This window comes from Grampus griseus (assembly GCF_964374135.1).
Source record: "Grampus griseus genome assembly, chromosome: 14".
Lineage (NCBI taxonomy): Eukaryota > Metazoa > Chordata > Mammalia > Artiodactyla > Delphinidae > Grampus > Grampus griseus.
Genome location: NC_139008.1, coordinates 21,472,517 through 21,494,575, shown reverse-complemented (window position 1 = coordinate 21,494,575; position 22,059 = coordinate 21,472,517). Strand labels below are relative to the sequence as shown.

General features: G+C 46.4%; 1 protein-coding gene across 1 annotated transcript in view; it reads left to right on the top strand.

Moving 5' to 3' along the window:
• Positions 1–22,059, top strand: part of VWA3A (von Willebrand factor A domain containing 3A) — a gene marked incomplete at its 3' end in the record, with an annotated part of 44,437 nt that overhangs the window by 7,153 nt on the left and 15,225 nt on the right. Inside the window, exons 6-19 of the mRNA XM_082671038.1 lie at positions 1,839–1,937; positions 3,315–3,421; positions 5,746–5,871; positions 6,183–6,291; positions 6,503–6,568; positions 8,542–8,667; positions 10,314–10,449; positions 10,559–10,662; positions 12,328–12,408; positions 12,828–12,922; positions 14,386–14,505; positions 18,864–18,938; positions 19,118–19,262; positions 19,706–19,901. Coding sequence (XP_082527164.1) covers positions 1,839–1,937; positions 3,315–3,421; positions 5,746–5,871; positions 6,183–6,291; positions 6,503–6,568; positions 8,542–8,667; positions 10,314–10,449; positions 10,559–10,662; positions 12,328–12,408; positions 12,828–12,922; positions 14,386–14,505; positions 18,864–18,938; positions 19,118–19,262; positions 19,706–19,901 — 1,585 coding nt within the window. The remainder of the gene's footprint in view (positions 1–1,838; positions 1,938–3,314; positions 3,422–5,745; positions 5,872–6,182; positions 6,292–6,502; positions 6,569–8,541; positions 8,668–10,313; positions 10,450–10,558; positions 10,663–12,327; positions 12,409–12,827; positions 12,923–14,385; positions 14,506–18,863; positions 18,939–19,117; positions 19,263–19,705; positions 19,902–22,059) is intronic.

Here is a 22,059-nt window from a genome sequence, read left to right as displayed (position 1 = left end):
GAAAAACTCAAACACAGCTGTATCTGGGGGTTCAAATGATGTCATTCTTTGTGTCTGAGCTCTGCTTTCCCTTGGGTTGGTTTTACTCTCGGGAAGGCTCTCCCCGGTCTTGGGAAGATGGTCACCAGCAGCTCTAAGCTTACATGTCACCAACTAAAGTGACATGTCAAAAAGGATCTCACCTTGCTTTCCCAGTACACCCTCCCAAGTCCTGGGATTGACACTCTCTGGACCAATTTAGACCAATCACCATAACCAGGAGGATGAGATGCACTAACTGATTGGGCCTGGAACTAGTGCTCATGCCTGGGGAAAGACAGGGGGTGGGGGAAGTTGGGGGAGACTGGGTGAGCCCCCCCCAAACCTCATGGACTGAGAAAAGGGAGACAGATGGCTGCACATGGAAAGCCAGAGTGCTGTTACCAGAAGGGGAAACAGATCCTGGGTGAGACAGCAGAAATGCCCTGGACCGTTTCACCTCAGACCCCTAATGAGATTTATGGTTAAGGCCGATCATCTGGACATAACTTTTGAAAGTTTGATTAAATGTTTTCCTCAGACCCAAAGAGTAGAAGAGTGATCATGGGCAAATTTACCTTTATTTTGCCTTCTTATTTGTTTTAGCCTATATTCTTCCACTGATGCTTTTCTGGGCCACCATTTGCTTTCACCTTAGGCAATCCTCAACTCTTTTCTTAACCCCTGGGACAGGCAAGATGCTGAAATCCATGCTCCCCACCCCCAAGCCCCACCTCTACTACCCAGGCCAATTCCAGGGTGTAGTCTACATCTCAGATCCAGAACCATCTTCACTTGCTTAGACAGGCCAGCAAATGCACATCTCCAGCTGTGGCACGCCCCTTCTGGTTGCACGTGGTAACACAGGCAGAGAGAACTGAGAGGGGTGAAATCCTCACCTACTCCACAAACATCCATTCAGGGAATGTTGCTCTCACCTGCCTACCCACATCACACCTGTCCTGGCACTTTTGACAAAGGGGGCAGGGATTGCTGGTCGGGTCCTTCTTCCCCTTACCCCTTTCTGACGGAGTTACCGCGGAGCCAGGAAACAAGCTCCGATTGGATTCCAGGGAAGCAATCACCTGTGAACCAGCTCATGAGTCTTCTGCGTGCTGGGGCACCTGGGGTGATGTATGGTCCATCACAGGGCCCAGTTCCCGACTCTGCTGTCAGCAAGGCCTCACTTCTCTGGGTGTCCGTTTCCATATCTGCAGAGGATAAAAGCAGGGGTTATTGACCGGTGGCACGCAGGCAGATCTGGCCCTACAACCATGTTTTTCTTGGCCTCCATAGTTTTATTTTTTGAATTAGTTGTCAAGATTTAAAAATCCTGATATTTCACTTTTACGTCTGCTTTCAGTCTTCTCTTGAAAAACTGGGACTATCTGGCATCACTGGGCTCCAATTCCCTCTTATTTACTTTTCCAGTTATTTCTATGGGATGAGTTTCTAGAATTTCAATGGCTAGGTTTAAGGGGATGCATGTCTGTTTGTTTTAAATTTATTTATTTTATTTTTGGCTGCGCTGGGTCTTTGTTGGTGCGCGCGGGCTTTCTCTAGTTGCGGCGAGCGGGGGCTTCTCTTCGTTGCGGTGCACAGGCTTCTCATTGTGGCGACTTCTCTTGTTGCGGAGCACCGGCTCTAGGTGCGCGGGCTTCAGTAGTTGCAGCATTCTTCTATAAAATGGGTCTTCCTTCTGCGGCTTCTTGTCGAGGTCGGGGAGCGCTTGAACGTCTGCTACACAGAGCTGCCCAGTAAAAGGTTTGTAGAAGCACAGAGCTGTGCTGGTTGTTTCCGCGCGCCCTCTTTGGTTTTAGGTATTTGGCCTCATCAAGGGGGCCAGAGTCGGTGTTCTCATTGATGTGTCAGCTGTCAGCAGTGGCCCTCAGAAGGAGGAGTTCCAAAGTGACCTCATGGTAAGTCTCTCTGGCACAGAGGAGGACTTGGAACTGGTACCTCCACCCCACCCTCCCCTTGTGAGCTTGCTAATGGGCTTTGTTTATAGCAAGTGCAAAATGGAGTGTTTTGCAAAGAACAGTTCACACTTAATTAGCACCTACAGTTAAAAAAAATATATATGTTGAGTTCTGCAAAACCCAGCCTCAGAGTCTCAGCTGCAGTGTGAGCTTCTAGTATTCACACCACAGCAGTTCCTACTAACCTGATTTTGTCTCAAGAGCCCGGAAGGAGGGCACGCAGGCGGTAATCAGTTGGACTAACTTCAGCACAGCACGGGCTTCCGGCCTGTTCCAGACAAGGAGCTATCCTGCTTGGCCGTAACTCAGAAGCTAAGAACTCTAGGGTCAAATCCCAGGCACCTCCACCGCTTCTCGGCTGTGTGACCGTGTTACCTCAGGGATAATGTCAGTTGCCACCTCACAGGGTCACCAGAGGACAAAAGGAGCTCATGCAAATTAAGTGCTCAGTACGGAGTCTGGCATCGAGAAAAGCCTCTGTAGTCTCTGTGGCGTGTGATGGAGGGTCTGTCTTCCTAGAGGAACCTCTAGAGCGTTGAATGAGGCCTTAGCAGCAACAGCGGGTCCCAGGACCCTTTAGAGGGATCAACATGGGCCAGTTTCCAGACTTGTCCCTTGTTCCTGGTCTCAGCAGGTGTCAGGGAACAGGTGTCAGTGCAGGCCCCTCTTCCTGACAGGTCCCAGGGCCCGGTTTCCAAAGATTCCCCCAGCTGGGCTGGTCCAGTCTTAGCCAGGGCAAGGCTCGTGTTGGCAGTAACAGGTGAAGTTTGTAGCTGGCCGGGAAGAAGCGGGATGAGTTATCTTATTGTTGGATACTCACCAGGTTGAGTCTGAGAGCATCCAATGGGTTGGCCCTGCACCTATCGTTCTGTCCCCAACTCACATGCCCGGGACAGAAACCACTGCCCCTGACCTCCGTTCTCCTCCCTGGGTGCCACAGTGAGGTGCTGAGGGTCCAACCACAGCACACGCTGAGGTGGGTGCTCATCCCACTGCACCCGTGACCTAAGTGCGCAGCAGCCGCGGCAGAAGAGCACATGGTCTGCGGTCAGCGGGAGTGAGGATCCAGCTCCCGGACTGGCCCGCCAAGCCGCAGGCTGGCCACCCAGGCCCCATACCCACCACGCACAGCCAGGAGCAGGCTGGGGTGGGCAGCAAGCAAATGTCAACATGGGGCTACTAAGCTGGGCCTTAAGCGACCCTGTTTCAGCACGGCTCACACCCCAGCCCAGAGGGCCCAGCCAAGGCTTGAGAGGTGGGGCCAGGCTCCACGTGGCCCGTGGCCCTGGCAGCCAGTGATGTCCTTTTGCCCACCAGAGCCTCATTGATGAGCAGCTGAGCCACAAGGAGAAGCTGTACGTCCTGTCCTTCGGTACCACCACCAGCACCTTGTGGCCCAGCCCGGTGGAAGTCGGCACCTCCAGGTGAGTGACTACCCAGCCTTAGCCCGGATGTCTACCTGGTCATCTTCCTCCCTAAGTGTTAGTGTCTTTATTGCGTGATTAAAGTGCAAGACCCCCAACAGATAAGTGAGACAATTCACAAAAGCAGAAACACAGGGAGCCAATAACTTTTGGAAAAGTCACCCCATGAGCACCACAAAATGAAAAGATGAGACACCATTTTTACCCAGAAAACTAGCAAGGTAGTTTTATTATTATGAAAATAATACATGCTCATTTTCAAAAGTTGGAACAGAATAAAAGGATAAGTAATAGCAGATGAGTCTCCCTCTTACCTAGCTCCCCCTCACCTCCCAATAACAGTTTCTTCTATCTACTTCCACAGGCTTTGCACATACACGCATCCGTGTGCTTATCCTCTTATTTAAACATAATCAGGCGCACATTACACTGTTTTGCATCTTGGCTTTGCACCTAATCTTGACTATCATTTTCTCTCAGTACACAGAGATCAACCTCATTTTTTTTTTTTTTTTTTTTTTTTTTTTTGCGGTACGCGGGCCTCTCACTGTTGTGGCCTCTCCCGTTGCGGAGCACAGGCTCCGGATGCGCAGGCTCAGCGGCCATGGCTCACGGGCCCAGCCGCTCTGCGGCATGTGGGATCTTCCTGGACCGGGGCACGAACCCGCATCCCCTGCATCGGCAGGCAGACTCTCAACCACTGCGCCACCAGGGAAGCCCAACCTCATTCTTTTTAATAGCAGCATAGTATTCCACTGTGTAGATATACTGTAATTTATTTAGCTAGTCCTTTGGGAGTTTCTGGTTTGGAGGGTTTTTCGCAGGTGGGGAGAGGGAGAAGGTAAGAATTTCTGCTTACTTATGCCAGTAAATAGCTCTCTCTTTTCCATGAAGTGAATAGCCTTGATCATCCACAATGTGTTAGGCGCCATGCTTGGTACTTCACATGTACTCTCTTACTTAATATTTATAACCAACACATGGGATAGGATTACTACCCCCGTTTTGCAGATGAGCAGACTGGGACTCAGGTTAGGGAACTTTTCCAAAATGGCAGAGTCAGGATTGGATTCCAAAGCCCAGAGCGGATCCCAGGGAAAACCACATGCTTGGGTTTCTGGGACGGAGGTCCCCTTGCCCAGCACTAGCTGTAAAGAGGAGGCCTTCCGGGTAGAGGAGTGCCGGTTCAGGCAGGATTCAGGCTTTGAATCCTGGCTCTGACAGTCACTGGGGGATCTTGACAGGTCCTTTAACTCTCTTATTAGCAGAATGCGGCAAGGACAACTGTTTCTCACAGGGTTGTTGTGAAGATGAGTGAAAAATGAGTACTTGGCATGGGGCAGGTACTCAGTGGGTAAGAGTGTCTTTTACTGTGATTTCCACTCTTGTTCAACCCCCGAGCTCTGGAACGTCAGACCTGGAAGTCACCTTGAGACCGTCTAGCCAAGAGTGCCTCAACTGCAATTATTCCTGGTCTTCCCTTGTGATGTTCGTCCTATCCCTGCCACCTGAACTATTATTTACTCTGTGCTACTTGCACTATTATCGATTTTTTAAAATATCAACGCTATGTTTACTTTGACGGCAACTATCAATACCATAACTGAGAAGCCCGTATCACTTGCTGTAATTAGAAAGTCGCTATAAACATAAAGCGAATGAAAGCAGACAAAACAATGGTATTAAATTCCAGCTTGAAACCTATTGGCTAGAGAGGGCGCCAGGCCTGGGATTTGTTCTCTTTGCTTAAAAGGGAGATTCAAACATTTATAATAATGAAAAACAGACTTACTGGCAACGAGCTGAGGGGTCTTTTTTGCAGGGGGAGGTCAGACTGAAAGAGAAATGGAAAGAGAAGGGCTGTCTCACTAGTGCCACATGAGGCATTTAACCAAGAAAGCTCTGTGTTATGTCATCTTCCCTGTGGCGAGCGGTGTGCATCCCAACCCGTGTGGAATGTAGCCACACAGCCTCGCTGCCTTCTCTTCAAGCCCTCTTAGGGTTAAGGGATTAACTCTGTGCTTCAGGCTGAGGTCTGCCTCCCAGGAGCATTGAAGGGGAAAGGAGCTTAGCCCCAGACCCCCATGTAGCAGAGTCGCTAGAAGCTCAGGCCCTAGAGTCACACCTGGTTTGAAATCTCAGCGTTGCCAGCTGCTTACAGTATCACCTTGGGCAAGTCCTAACTCTGAGACTCAGTTTCCTCATCTATAAAATGGGAATAAAGGTATCCATCTCAAAGAATGATTGTTAGATTTATACCAGCTCGTACCTGTCCTGGGCCTGGCCCCTAGTAAGAGTTATTAGGTTGTTATCCTCTCCCCCAGCCTCCAGGAACTCAAGCTCTGGGTAAAGAAACTGCAGCCTGACAGAGGCAGCAATCTGCTGGAAGCCCTGAAGAAGATCTTCGCTCTGAAGGGGCTGAATTCTCTGGTGATCATAATGGGAAGCTGGTAGGTCTCCTTTCCTAAGCTGATAACATGAAGGGGTTGGAGAACCAAACCATTGTTAGAGAAAAGACCGTCAAGACTCTTCACGTACGCTTGAGAGAAGGATTGTGTTTCCAGGCCATTTGTCCACAGATGCAGGGGCAGGGCAGCCAGGGTGGCCAGGCCTGTGGCCCACTCAGCCCTGCATCTTACACAGGTGACCTGGGACACAGGTGGTTGATTAGATTTGGTAGATGCTCCTTGGGAATTACCATTTTGCTGGGGAATGTCCTCAGGCTGAGGTGTCCCCTTCTCTTCTTCCGTCTTCTCCACAGCCCAGATCAGCCTTCTGAAATCCTGTCCGAGTACATCCAACAGTCCATCATGGGACGGGACCTCATCACCCACATCATCACCTACAAATGCGATGATCAGGTGCCCCCTGTAAGTATCGAGATTTTCCAAGGCTTCCCTTGGATTGGCTATAGTGAGCTGGGCCAGCCTTTGAGGTCCCCAAGCTGCGGACCAGAACACAGCTCTCCTTATACCTAGTTCTCCTGTTGATAAGCTCAGTTGGGAGGCTCAGACGAGGAGAAAGTTTGTTAAGGTACCGGCATTGCCCTAGTGACGGCTCACCCTGTCCCCATCCCCACAGGCTGTTCTGAAGCACCTTGCAGAAGCTCTTGGGGGCTACTACCACTGCTACAGCCCAGAGACAGAGGTAAGCCCTTGGGCCAACACACTGCCCCCTCCTCCCATCCCTGCCTGCCTCCAAGGTTGTGCCTGGGGAATCTGGGCCAGACAGGCCATGCTGTGTGTGTGCTTGCTTTCCCCCCTCCCCAACTCAGTGGGTTTACAATGGTAAAATCAGGTTAAAATGAATATGTGGGAAGAACAGAAACAACATGAAGTCACAAGAGATCCTTTTGCCGGTGTGTGTGATGAGTTGATTATACACCAGTAGAATCCTGAATCCCTATCCAGTTGCCATCAACGTGGGCCCCAGCCCACCTCTGCTCCCACCAGCGCTCTGAGTCTGAAGCAGTTGCTTCAGTTCTCTCTCCTAGATGGGCCCCACCTACTGCAGGAGACGCACAGCAATCCATTCTGAATGAGCAAGTAATTCTGTACCAATCCATCCATTAGTATCCTTGTCCCGGTTAATAATAACATCGCATACTCCGTGTCCACAATGGAGGTGACAGTTAATAGGCTGTGCCATGCCTGCTAACCTAATCGCCGTGAGCACATGAATATTTGCCTCTCACAAGTGTGTTCAAGTGTCAAAAAGTTGGACATTTCCCATGAGGGAGCCAAGGTCAGGCAACATTTTCCTTGGGCAGAACCCCTTCTTGTTACCTCATTGCCCAGACTCTAGAGGAGTCACAGACTCCAGGGGCTAGGAAAGTACAGTGAGTGAATGAAACTGGCTGGTTTAAGAGATATTTTCTGTTAAAACCTGTGAACCTCTTGGCTTATTGTTGTTTTTCCACTCTTGTTAGAGGTATGGGTAAAACAAATTTCATTGTCTTCGTTATTATGGGCAAAACAACAGTGCAGAGGTGACAAAAAGTGACAACTGATTCTGATGGGGACACAACAGTGAGCGGTAAGGAGTGCGGTGAACGAAACAGCACTTGCCGCAGCTAAAGAGGCACCTCCGTGCAGCCCCAGCCCGGTGCTCTGTAGGAGCGTGACCACCGGTGTTGCCAGGTCTTCTGATTTTTCAACAAGAGCCAGAAACCTGGATTTTTGTATATGTGTGATTTCTTTACATTTTAAAAAAATTGCAGTGAAATTCTCATAACATAAAGTGAACAATCAGGGGACGTTAATACGTTCACAATGTTGTGCGATCACCACCTTCATCTAGCTCCAAAACATTTCCATCCCCCAGAAAGGAAACTCTGTACCTACTAAAGCAGTGACTCCCTGTTCCCCCTCCCCTGCAGCCCCACATAACCACCAATCTGCTTTCTGTCTCTAGGGATTTACCTTTTCTGGATATTTCATATAAATGGAATCATACACCTTTCACATCCATCTTCTTTCACTTAGCATCCTGTTTTCAAGGTTCATCTATGTTGTAGCCCGTATCAGAACTTTGTTCCTTTTGCGTTGAATAATATTCCAGTTTCTGGATATACTACACTTTGTTTATCCATTCATCGGTCAATGGACATTTGAGCTGTTGTGAACTGGTATGATTATTGGTGTGCAAGTTATCTGAGTCCCTGTTTTCGATTACTGTAGGTATAAAGCTAGGAGTAGAAATGCTGGGTCAGGTAGTAATTCTGTTTAATTTCTTGAGGAGCCACCAAACAGTTCTCCACAGCAGCTGCACCATTTTACAATTCCACCCTCATCCCACAGTTCCAATTCCTCCTGCTTCCCCTCCCCGCCTCCTCCTATCATTATTATTATTATTATTATTGTCATCCTAGAGGGTGTAAAGTGTTTCTTCCCATTTTTAAGGCTAGACGGCCCTTCAATTGTTTAAAAACACTGCAAGCCAATACTGTACAAATGGAACACTGACTTTCGCAGGCTCTGTCCTGCACATGGACCCCGGTTTATAACGTCCGCTTTAAAGAGCCTGCCGCTCCGCCTTAGGGATTCACGTGGCTGCCTGTCCTTTCCCACTGCCGGTAGCCAGGTGACTGCTGGATGACTGATTGCCCTCACCACCCCCAGATCTACAGCAGCCGGGAGGTGGATGAGCTGCTGGCAGAAATCCAGGAGGCCCAGAGCCTCCGGGGCCACGTGCAAGCCCTGCACCAGAGCGCCTCCTGCGAGGAGCGGACCGGCTCGATGCACGAGGTAGGTGGTGAGAGCCCCAAGCTCAGACCTTCCGCGGAGGCACGCAGCTGGCCTTGCTGTGCTCTCCTGTCTCACCTGTCGCGCAAGGGAGCGGCTGCCAGGCCTCCCACGTCCCGAAAATGGAACAAAGCGAGGCCCCGCCCCCCGCTGTCCCAACAGCTGTGAGCCGCCCAGGCCTCCGCCGGAAGGATCCTGGTGGATTTTCTATCCGAAAGATTTATTTCAGAGAAAGGCCAGCAGGCTCCTGCCACCCCTTCCCCCTACCACTGCCCCTCCCTTCCCCCCAGTTTGGAGAATGATGAAAACCTCAACCACACAGGGTAGGCTGTCTTGAAGACGGTCTTCCCACCAGTATCTCATTCAGGGCAAAGGCCCTGCTTGAGGACGCTTAATTAAACACCAACAGAGTAACTCAGAAAGCTTATGGACACAATCACCGGTAAAGCTGCGTACCGAGGAGAACTGGTAATGCGTTTATAGCTTCACAGAATGAATGTGTGGATTTGGGGTACCAGACGTTTTGACCTGGCTGGATGTAGTGAAAGAAACACAGCACCTAGACTGGGATTTTGAATTTTAGTTTCAGCTCTTCTACTATCTAAAACAATAACAATAAGTATTAGTATTATAATAGCTTTCATTTGCTGAGTGCTCACTATAAGATGGGCACAGTGCTTAATTCTTTAAATGCCTTATTTTATCTTTACAACCACAGTCTGCGGTAGGTATGTTATTACCCCCATTTTACAGATGAGAAAACTGAAGTTAAGAGTTTAAATAATTTGCCTGAGATCACAGAGGGAAGCTGATTAGTCTCAATTGAACCCAGGTCTGTTTGATGCCAAAACCTTGCCAGATGTTTCCCCAAATGAAACACATGTACTACTTGTAGTTTGCAAGATGATTATAAGGTGATACATAGATTAATATTCTTTTCAATGTTATGCATTTAAAGCTAGCTCATTATGGCAGAAATAGATCTTTCTAAAATTATTTAAGTACAAAAAAAGGAAGTCAAAAATTAAAATTGAAATTAACGTTAATTTCAATTAATATTATTATAATTAAAAAGATTTAATGTTATATGTTTGATTTTTTAAAATATTAAGTAAATAACAGTACAGTGGTACTCGTAGCAAAGTTCATGAAGGAGGTGCTCGAATGTCTGGAGTTTGGGAATTGCTGTTCGGTGTTTTCCTCATACGTGAGCTATCTGTGATTTAACCTCTCAGAAGCTCAGGTTTTTGGCTGTAAGTGTGGGCGAGGGCGGGTGGGCTAGATCAGGGCTCCCTAAATGATTCGGTGCAGGAGATACTTTTTAGTTCCCTGGAGCCTTATATTTGAGCCCTTGGCAAGACCACCTGTCATCTTGGAGTCCGAGGTGCTTACCTTAATGGTAAGGGTGGGAAGGCGTGAGGAGGATGGACAAGTGAAAGAGGAAGGGAGTTTCTGGGTACACCTCTCTCTTCTCCTGGAAATTCCAGAAATCTCCTGAGAAGCGGATGGGGATAGTGGGAGGGGAAGGCAGAACTGCCTTTAGTTTACCAGGTAATGTTTTAAGATGCTCCCTTGGATGGGTGGGGGAGACCGTGGACTTTCCAGCTCTAAAAGATGATGATGTAAGGATGATTTTTCATTTCGATTAGATTTCCACAGAGGTTGCAAAGAGGCCACTCACGAGTCTCTTGCCTAAACCCCCAAAGCATGAGGATCCCCTCACTATTGAGTTCCCAAACTTGGACAAGACTTCTGCAGAATGGCTAAAGACCAATAGCCTGAAAGGTAAATACCCAAAGAGGGAAGAACCCAGGACTCAGGTGACTAACGGAAAGGAATGAACCCTTTGGGGCTTCATGAGTGGTGCCCCAAACCCCACCATTTATTTTTACAGCCAAGAAGCTAAGCCTTTATCAGCTTCTGGCACCCAATGCATTCTCTCCCGTGGAGGAATTTGTGCCTATTCTCCGGAAGACAGTATCAGCAACTATCCACGAGGTAACTCAGATTCAGAGTTCTGTCCAGTCCTTTGCAGGGGAGCTCCTGCGTGGTACTTCCTTTCTGAAATGTTCAGGAAATAGAAGTCATAAGACAGAGCCCAAGGAGCAAGGGCCTGAGGGCCTGGAGTGGGATGGAGGCGTTCCACCCAGGACTCTAGAACTCTCATCAAATCTACTCTAACTGCTGTTTTTCAAAGATACGAAAATGAAACTTGGGAGACTGGGGTAAGAGGGAGTATATTGGGCACCACGGTCACCTCCTCCATGGAGGTTTTCCTCCTCCCCAATCAGAACACACTCTCTTTGTGTCCTCGCTATACCTTGTACAGACTTCTACTATCGCTCCTGTAATGCGCTAATGTGTGTATTTGTTACATGTCTAATCCCCACCAAAGTATGAGCCCTTTAAAAGAAAAAGCTCTTCTCCAACCCTCTATCCCCGATATCTAGTACAAGCAAGCACTCAGTGAATGGTGGCTGGAAGGAAGGATGCAAAGAAGAATGAAAAGGATGAATGAGCGGATGGATGGAAATGATGAATGAATAGGTAAAAGAATGGATGGATGGTTGGATGGATGTATGGATGGAAAAGTGAACAGATGGAAGGATGGAAGGGAAATTGGAAGGATGGATGACAGGATAAAATTAAAAAGATGAAAGGATGGGGACTTCCCTGGTGGTCCAGTGGTTAAGACTCTGCACTCCCAATGCAGGGGGCCCGGGTTTGATCCCTGGTCAGGGAACTAGATCCCTCATGCCACAACCAAGATCCGTCACGTGGAAACAAAGGTCGCATGTGCTGCAACTAAGACCTGGGCACAGCCAAATAAATACATTCAATAAATAAATAAATATTTTTTAAAAAAGATGGAAGAATGAAAGTAAAGATTAAAGGAAGGGTGGAAGGATGGAAAAATGGAAGGACGGTATAATGGTAATGGGCAAATAGAAAGATCAGTGGAGGAACTTCCCTGGTGGTCCAGTGGTTGAGACTCTGCGCTCCCACTGCAGGGGACATGGGTTTGATCCCTGGTTGGGGAACTAGGATCCCACATGCCGCACCGTGTGGTCAAAAAAAAAAAAAAAAAGAAAGAAAGAAAAAGAAAAGGAAGGAAAAGAACGATCAGTGGAAAGGCAGAAGAATGAAAGGCAAGAGAGAGTGTGGGCATGTAGAGTTCTGGCAGCCCATGGATGGATGACTAGATGGAAGGAGTGATAGGTAGAGATATGACAACTTGGTGGAGGATGAAAGAACAAAGTGAACAAATTTGATTTTCAAAGTGTCCATGAAGGCCCATCTGGGTTCCCAAACCTAAGAACTCATGGCTAGTAAGTTTTAAGGTCTCCAACTCTGCTATTACCAAACCTCCAACCATATCTTGTGGTAAAGACTCTGATGTTCAGAATAGCCTCCTGAGAAGGGAGCTGGCTTGCTGTCAGGCACAGTTCATTCAGGGGACTGCATCCCGAAGGCCCTCTGCTGCCAGCTCCAGACAAGGCAATGGCCTGCTGTGTGGGGAAGAATCCAACCCCAGATGTGCTAAGAGCCCATTTCCCTCTCTTGCATCTCACTTGGAGAGCCCAGTGGCCAATTTACACTTAAAATCCTTCCCCACCTGTGCTTCTGTTCACCTGCTCCCCTCCTGGCCACACCTGAGCGCAGAAGGCAATGGTACAGTTTGAATGGCATGATGGGACAATGAAGAATATTCACGTGGACCTGCCCTTCCTGTATGAGTACCAGGTCAGTGGTGGGTCCCATTAGTCAGAATATGGGGTGCGGGGAGGGAGATGGGTGGAATGTGGAGGCACCAAGCCACTGACTGAACTCCCTCTTATAAACAGAGACTGTACTCCACCCACAGGCCCCTGTGGGACTTTCTCCACCTCCTCCCCAGGCAGGGACCTGGATCAAAAGCCTCTGATCCTTTGGGTCCACATTTACCTCCTCCCCATCTGAGGCATGAAATACTTTGACTCTTCCCTTCCTCATCCTGTGGCAGACTCGTCCATGCTTTAATGGAATGTCTGTACTGCCTGGATACCCATGGCCTTGACACACCATTCCCAGAAACCAAGTGGGGTACACCCCCTTCCCCCTAGACCCCTTAATCGGCCATGCTCTGCGCAGTTGCTCACTGTGTGTGGCGCATGAGTTTGCAGAAGCAGCTCAGCAGAGCTATGCGGATGTATGAGAGACGGATCGAGTGGCTCTCCTTGGCCAGCAGAAGAATCTGGGGCACCGTCTGCGAAAAAAGGTACCTTCCCCCAGTAGTGTTCTTGTCCTTCATGGGTGTCATGTGTGACACAGCACTCAACCAACTCATGAATTCCCTGTTGGTAGCATCAGAAGCCATCATTTAGATTAAGGATCAGTAATCACTCAGCAGAACCCCTGGAGGGAAAAGTCACCACCATCATCCCCAACATCAACAAGCATCACTCAATATCAACAATGTCACTCAGGAATCTTTCTGTTAAAAAGCAACAGAAACTAAGTGCAAATTGACTTAAACAAATCAGGGAAGTCTGGTTAAGGTAACTGAAAATTCTAGACTAGATTTGATAGCTGTCTTCAGGCACGGCTTGATCCAGAGGTTCATGCATGTCAGGAATCTCTCTCCATCCCTCAGCTCTGTTTTCCTCTCTGTTCGCTTTGTCTTCAGGCTGGCTTTCCCCTCCAGGTGGCAAGATAGCCGCCCAAAGCTCCCAACTTCCTTCCTTCCAGTTTAGCACTCCCAGGGCTGGGGGCAAGGGTCCATCCTTGAGCTATTCACTAGGGCCAAGAGGGTTTGATGTTCTGATTGCCTGGGGTCAAATGTCCACTCTTAAAGCTTGGGCTGGCGTCAGCTCTACTCAACTCAAATGGACTGTTAGAGACAGAGGTATTCCCCCTCCTCGCCCCCCAAAAATCAAGATGTTGCTGTGAGAAGAGGTAATGGATGCTGAGTAGGCAGAAACAATAGGTATCCAAAATATCATTATCGCTTCCATACCTTACTTGATGCCTTGCCACCTACCAAGTATTATGCTTTGTACTACTATTCATCTATTATATCATTTACTTCTCAAAGCAACCCTATGAAGTCTCATTATAAATAGTTTATAGTTAAATATGCCAAGGATCAGAGAGGTATTGCGACTTGCCTAAGGCCACACAGGAAGTGGGACTTGAACCAAGGCCTTCTGACTCTCTATCCAGTGGATTTTCTTTTGCTATCCATAGCTGTCTCAAAATGAGAATGGGAGGGGGGGAGGAGATGGGACTATAAGATTTGAAGTAATAAAAGGAGAAGGCTGAATAGCACTAGAGATCTTAAAACAGAGAGAGAAAATAATGATACATTTCCCCAGAGGCCCCAGTTACGCCTAATTCCCCATCTAACTTGCTTAGCTTGTTTCTGTTTTCCCTTCATAGACCCCAACCTATAATAATATTGAATACTAATAATTTAAAACAAGGAAATGTACGAAATCATTATATGCAGCCCTGCCCTTAAACCATCTCTACCACGAGGCTTTATACCATGATAGACCCTCCTGGAGAGAAGGTTCTACTGTTGTAAACCCGCCTGTGTTGACTTCAGACCATGGAGATTTGGCCAGCTATGAATTTGGCATGCAGAACTCCCCTGGAAAAAACGTTAAATAGTAAAATGGAACAAAATAAACATTATCTGAGAGGTTCGGTTCTCCTCTTAAAGCTTGTGTTTCTTTTTAGGGTGGTTATACTGCTCGATATCTCTGTGACCAATTCCACGTACATTATTCATATCCAGCACTCGCTGAGACTTCTGCTGGAGGAGCAGCTGTCCAACAAGGACTGCTTCAACATCATCGCGTACGTTCCCGCTTCCTGCTTCCCGCTTCCTGCTTCCCGCTTCCCGTGGCGGGGAGGGCGTGTGCACTCGGATGCCATCCCTGGGCTGAGGCTCCTGGCAGGACAACAGATGTATGGGCACCCAGCATCCTAGGAGGGCCGTCAGTTTATCTGATTTGAATGATCTTGTTTGGGGCATTGAATAATTAAATGGTTGCAGGACAGTCCCACTGGGGCGAAGGTGATAAGCGGACCCAAAACACATTGCTTGATCAGCCAGGATAAAGTAACTCAGCCCATTGCCCCATTTGGCTACCAAGCTGATAAACACAAAAGAGAAAAAGAAGGGCCCCCAGGCTTGGCTCCTAGCTCAGTTCTAGCAAGCCACAGTATTTCAAGCATTCAGAATTCCAATTATAAATTTTAATTATACATAGATATATCAATATAATTTTTGTATATAGTTATATGTTGTGTATTATATATAGCTATATAGAATTAAATTATACAGTTATATATAAAACTATATGATTTAATTATATATAAAACTATATATTTAAATTATATATAAGTATATATAGTATAAATTAAAACTATATAACTATTTAAATTATATATTTTATATATAAATTTTAAATATAAATAAACTTAAATTTAAAATGTAAATATTCAATATATAACAAGTGTTTAACTACATATACATTTAAATTATATATGACTATATATAATACTATATATATTTGTTATACTTCTGTCTACATAGTTACTTATATTTTTAATCTATAATTATATATAATTTAAATATATGTATAGTTATATATATACATTTTTTAATTAATTTTATTTTTGGCTGCATTGGGTCTTCGTTGCTGCGTGCGGGCTTTCTTTAGTTGTGGCGTGTGGGCTTTCTCTAGTTGCGGCGAGCAGGGGCTACTCTTCATTGCCATGTGCGGGCTTCTCATTGCAGTGGCTTCTTTTGTTGTGGAGCACAGGCTCTAGGCACGCAGGCTCAGTAGTTGTGGCTCGTGGGCTCTAGAGGGCAGGCTCAGTAGTTGTGGCGCACAGGCTTAGTTGCTCCGCGGCACGTGGGATCTTCCTGTGCCCCTGCATTGGCAGGGAGATTCTTAACCACTGCGCCAGGGATATATATATTTATATATATATATATTTATTTATATATTTTATAAATATATATGTAAATATATATTATACATATAAAATATTTATGTATATTTTTATACATATAAAAATACATAAATATATATTTTTTTATACAACTTCACATGAAATAGGAAGTGTTCGAAACCTAATAAGTCCGCAGTTAATATTATATATTAAACTGTACCAGGGTCTAATCTTTCCCTAATAAATTCTACAGAAAAAATGCTTAGAGAAGCATTTTGAACAATATTTTCATTCATTCATCCATCCATCCATTCATTCATTCAACGAACTTTTATTGAAAGCCTGCCATGCACCGTCACTATGCCAGGCATTAGGGATACAGAAGTTAAAACACACAATACCTATCCTCAAGGAATTTATGGCCTAGTAGTAGGAGACAGGTGTGTCAAAATATAAGTGCTATTAAATGTTTTCTGAAGAAATAAGTAAAAGGGAGGATATGGGACTTTGAGGGCTCAAAGGCAGGGTCAGTCTGTTCCACCTGGGTAGAGTAAGGTCAGGAAATCTTCACAGAGGAAGTGACCCTTTAGCTGAGTCTTGACAAATGAGTAAGTGTTTGCCTAGCGCATGGGAGTGATGGAGGAAATGGGGAGAAAGGGCGTTCCAGGTGTAGGGAACAGAATAAGCAGAGGCACAGGGGTGTGACGGATGTACTACAGAACCCTGGGAACCGTCAGTGTGAATAGTTCAGTGTGACTAAGGGGTGAGAGGGAGAGACTGGGCATGACCAGAAAACAAAATAAAACACCAGGGGATGGAGGCTTTATATAGGAGTTTTTATACTCTAGGACGTATAGGTATTGAAGGATTTTAAGCAAGAGTAATAATCTCGAAACACTCGAGCTACCAGGGGAAGGATGGACTGAAAGGATGCGATACTGGTGGGGAGACCAGTTAGACCACTGCAGGGGTAGAGGGGGTTTGAGCCAAGGCAGTGGGAATGAAAGGGGGAGGCCTGTGAGGGGTGCGGGGGAGTTAGAATCTACAGAATGCAGTCACTGTTTGGCTGTAGGGGATGAGGGAATGGTGAGGAGAGGATGTGCCAGGTGGAGCAGAGCTTGGAAGATAAGCATATAGAGTTTGAGGTCCTCAGGAGTCTGGGGATTCTCCTGTTAGGAGCTCTAGCCAAGAAAGACGGGTTTGCGAGCCATCAGCATTTTGGTTGAAGACATGGGAGGGCAAGAATTACACCTGTGGAGACGTGAAGGGGGAGAGATGACAACCAAGGACAGAACTTGGGAAGAACTGCCATTTGGAGTGTGGGCAGAGACAGGGAACCGCCAAAGAAACAAGAGAGGAACAGCCAGAAAGGCAGGAGGAAAACCAGGAGAGAAAGGTGTTTACCCTTTCCCAAAGGAAAAAAAACAGAGTTAGAGCCTGCAGAAGCAAAGAAGGAAGGGGAAGAATGCAGGAATCCACTGAATCTGGCAGTCGCGCTCCCTGATAGGAAAACAATGAGATATAATGTTTCTGCAATTCATTTTGGCAAGTATTTAAAAGATTGATAATACCCAGTGCTGATGATAATCTGGTGAAAAGGGCACTCTTGGAAAGTACTGGTGGAAGTGTAATTTGGTATAGCCCTTGTATTAAATGTTTTTATTCCAGTATAGTTGATTTACAATGTTGTGTTAGTTTCAGGTGTAGAGCAAAGTGATTCAGTTTCGTATATATATATGTATATATATATTCTTTTTCAGATTCTTTTCTCTTATAGGTTATTACAAAATATTGAGTATAGTTCCCCATGCTAGACAGTAAGTCCTTGTTGATTATCTATTTTATATATAGTAGTGTGTATCTGTTGATCGCAAACTCCTACTAATTTATTGCGTGTCAACCTTGTTCAGGGACCATGCTAATCTTCTTGGTATCGTTCCAATTTTAGTATATGTGCTGCTGAAGCAAGCACTAAATCTTTTAAGTGTATGTTCTTTGTTCCTTCGATTAAGCCTTTCAGTGCAGAGTTCTAATGGTTGGCAAACCTGGAAAAAAGCAAGAGGAAATTGGTAAAATAATCCTGACAATAGAATTCTATTCTATGGAATAGAATAGAATATGCAACTATGCATATTTTAAAATACGTATTTATTTTAAATACATTTTAAATACATTAAAAAATATGTATTTGTCTGCGCCGGCTCTTAGTTGCAGCCCGCGGGATCTTTTAGTTGTGGCACGCAGGATCTAGTTCCCTGACCAGGGATCGAACCCGGGCCCCCTGCATTGGGAGCATGGAGTCTTAGCCACTGGACCACCAGGGAAGTCCTACACTTTTTTTTTTTTTTAAATCCGAAAGAATATAGAACAAAGAGTTAACAGAAATTGGGGGGAGGGGGATAAAATTGGAGGAATTTTCACTCTTTGTATATTGTTAGAATTTTTATCCAACTGAAATAGAGATATTTCCATGGGAGGGGGAAAGGAGGTCCTTGTTAATATTTATCAGAGAACTGGGGAGGAAGCTTAACTGCAGGGGGTTGAGAAGCAGAAGATGAGGAGGACGTGGTAACACTGTTTTTCTAGGGAGCATGTCTGTGAGGGGGAAGAGGAAAGAGAGAGAAGTAGCTGGTAGACGAAGAAGTTATATTTAAGAGAGGCGATGGGGAAGACGGAAGTAGACGCTGGGCATGTGTGTGGGAGAGAGGTCACTGTGGGACAAGGTCTCAGAAGAGATTGGTGGTGGTGAAGTCAATAGCCCAGGTGGAGGAATCGCTCTTGAACCAGAGAGGGGACATCTTTTCCTTGATAAAGGGGATAAATCCTCTTCTCAAAGATGTAAGTTCTGTCTTATAGGGAAAATGAGCTGATACATATACAAAAGAAAAGCTATAGTGCAGATGGAGAGTGAAGAATGTGTTGTGAGGATGAATCAGAGCTAAAAAGGGAGAAACGACTTCTTCCCTGGGGGTGAGGAAGTTCACACCGAGAAGGGCGTGACCCTCATTCAGGAGGGAAGTCTGGCCAAACTGGTGCTGGCTGTGTCTCCACTGAGGGCACAGCTCTGCTCCCACCGTGAATGTGCTGAGACGTGTCATGACCAGCAAGGAGATCTTGTGGCTGGCCCAGGCCAGTGGCATCCTAAAATTTTGGGGGTGTAATCAAAATCTTGCCCCCTTAAAATCCTGGGGAGCCCAAAGAGCTGGGGCATGGATTTCTCCCCTAAGAACAAGCCCTCTTTCCTTTTTTCCAAGGTTTGGAAGCACCATTGAAAGCTGGAGGCCCGAGATGGTTGCCGCGAGCCATAGCAACTTACAAAGCGCCTGGCGGTAGGTGACCTGCTGGGTCTGACGTCAGCCTCCCCTGTGCTATTATTTTCTGGGCCCCCTCCCCCAGAAAGTAGCTCTCTCTAGAATCTTTGCCATCCGAGGGACTCAGGCATAAATCAGGAAACAAGCGCCTTCCATTCCCCGCCCTCCCCCTCAGCATGGCCCTCCCTGCCCCCCAGGTGGGTCCTGAGCCTGCAGTGTCAAGGCAGCAGGAATGTCCTCAGCGCCCTGCGGAAGGCTGTGGAAGTGGACTTCAAGGACAAAGACAAACAGCAATCACAGGGCATCTACCTCTTCACCGGGGGCATCCCTGACCAGGACATGGTGGGTAGGCCACGTCCTGGGCATCCCTTATCCTTTGCGACCCCACATCTTCCGCTAGGTGGACGCCTAGCAACTGGTTTCTCCAGCATGATTTTTCCAGTCTGGACTTTATCATGCCAAAGGATCACCTGGAGATGTTGTTCAAATGCAGATGTTGTTAGACCTGGTTCCGAAGGGGCCTGAGAGTCTGCATCTCTAACAAGCTTCCACGGGACGTCGAGGATACTGGTCTAGGATCTCACGCCCAGATCCCCGGCCAGGCCCTATTAAGATAGTAAGAGAAATGGTGACCCAGGCTCTTTCACCTTTCCATCCTCAGTGCCACATACTTACTAGACCAGGTACACAGTAGGTCCTCAAGAAAGCAATTAGGCTGAATTAACCCGAGATCAGCGGCTTGGAGAGCCCTCAGCTGTGGGCCCCTCCTCCCTGTCTCCGCACAGGCCATGCTCAGCGCCTACGTGGCCGAGGCCCGTGTGGGCTGTGACTTACAGCTGAACGTGTGTCTCTTCTACGTGGGCGAGTCACAGATGGACACCACGCCCCCTGCCTGCTATGCCAGCCGCAGTGACACGGCCGCCGCCTACCGGGAGTTCACCCGGGCTGCTGGGGGCCGCTTCCACTGGTTTGGAGACACAGGTGCGTAAGAGTTGGCTGAACTCTCCACATCTTTCTTTCCAGACAGTTGTCTCAGTGCCAATATAGCTCCCTATGCTATAGACATATTCCAGGAAAGTGGTATGTGAAAATCACATTTGCAAATGTAAAATTACTGTTCTGGAGATGGATGGTGGCGATGGCTGCAAGGAAGTGTAAATATACTTAATGTTGCTGAACTGTACGCTTAAAAATGGTTACAATGGTACATTTTATGTTATGTATATCTTCCCATAATTGTTTTAAAGTGAAAAAGAAAAAAAGTAAAACACTTAAAAATATTTTAGGGCTTCCCTGGTGGCGCAGTGGTTGAGCGTCCACCTGCCGATGCAGGGGACACGGGTTCGTGCCCCGGTCCGGGAGGATCCCACATGCCACGGAGTGGCTGGGCCCGTGAGCCATGGCCGCTGAGCCTGTGCGTCTGGAGCCTGTGCTCTGCAATGGGAGAGGCCACAACAGTGAGAGGCCCGCATACCAGAAAAAAAAAAAAAATTATATATATATATATATATATATATATATATATATATATTTTAGAATGTCGGGACTGGAAGGGGCCCTAAAGGTCCCTTAGTTTAGCGTTTCTCAAAAGGTGATATGTTCGCAGCAGGTGGTTGGCAAGATAGTTGTACACGGAACACAAAGCAACAATTTTTGGCCATAGCTGTAGGAGATCAGAATATGCCACCTCAATATGTGCCACTTTGGCATAAGGATTATTTTGAGCTGAAGACAATTAAGGAACAGCAGATGCCACAAAACCTCTCTGCTTCCCCTTCCCCCATTTGCCTAAAAGCAGGACATAAATTTCTATGTCCTGCTTCTGTGCCAGGAGGAGAAGGGTGAATCTTAGACTCTTAAGCTCTGGTTGGCAGCTCTGGGCTCTTCACAGCACCAAGAGGAATCTACGTAACAGCCCTCACCTAAAAAACCCTTGTCTTCCATTAGTTCCCCCCAAATATTTACCTTCCCACAGTTTGCCGGCCCTCAAAGCCAAACCCCATTTCCTTTGTCTTGTCATTTCTATTGTTCTTCGTTAAGATGCTACAGAAGCCCCAAGTTCCAACCAGTTCCTCTGAGTAACTCATCGCTGAGTTTCTCCCCCATGTATGCACACCACATGCATTAATAAACTCTATTTTTCTCTTGTTAATCTGTCTTTTGTCAGTTGGGTTTCCAAGGCCCCAGCTGGAGAATCTAGGAGGGTAGAGGAAAATTTTTTTCCCTCCCCTAAATGATTATATGATTGTTTTAATATTTCATTTAAAAAATGCTAGCATTCATTGTCAGCAGTGACATAAATTTTCTCTTTAAAATATGCTTTTAAAGGATGTTAACCAGACTTTTATGGTGATCATTTCACAATATACACAAATATCAAATCATTATGTTGTACACCTGAAAGTAATATAATGTTATATGTCAATTATATCTCAATTTTGTATATGTGTGTACTTTTAAGTAAATGAAAGTGAATTGATTAAAAGTATATGTTAAGTAAATTATGGTTTAGATGATGTGCAGACAAGGCAAAATTGTGACGTGATTCAGGAGGGACTGAAGCTTGGGACATGCTAGTGCATTCTGACCTCTCTGATTTATGGATGAAGAAATGATTCCCAAGAACATGAGGTGCCTGTGGTTACAAAATTAGTGGCATAGCCAGGGGTGGAACTCATGAAAAGTGCTAGGCATATACATTTAAGTTATTATTGTTGATTATTATTAATAATAGCACACATTTATAGACTAGCTATTATATGCCAGACACGGTTTTAAGTGTTTTACATATGTTGTGATTCGTTCCTCACAATAACCCTATGAAGTGTGTTATTACTATTATCCCCATTTTACAGATAGGGAAGCTGAGACACAGAACCCAAAGCATAGATGTAGTAAGTAGTAGAACCAGGATTTGAACCCAGAGTCTGTCTTGTTAGTCATTATACTCTAGTCCCTCTCAAATGAGTCATAGTTGAGATATTACTACAGACATTATTCACTACAGACATTAGCTACTTTAATTAACCCCAAGGTGGATCTTTTTATTCACTGGAGGAGCAGGACCTTTCCCCTGACCTACGCTTCCTGTGGGTGAGAGCTCTTGGCTGGGTGCCAGGGTGCTGGGTCCCAAGGCCAG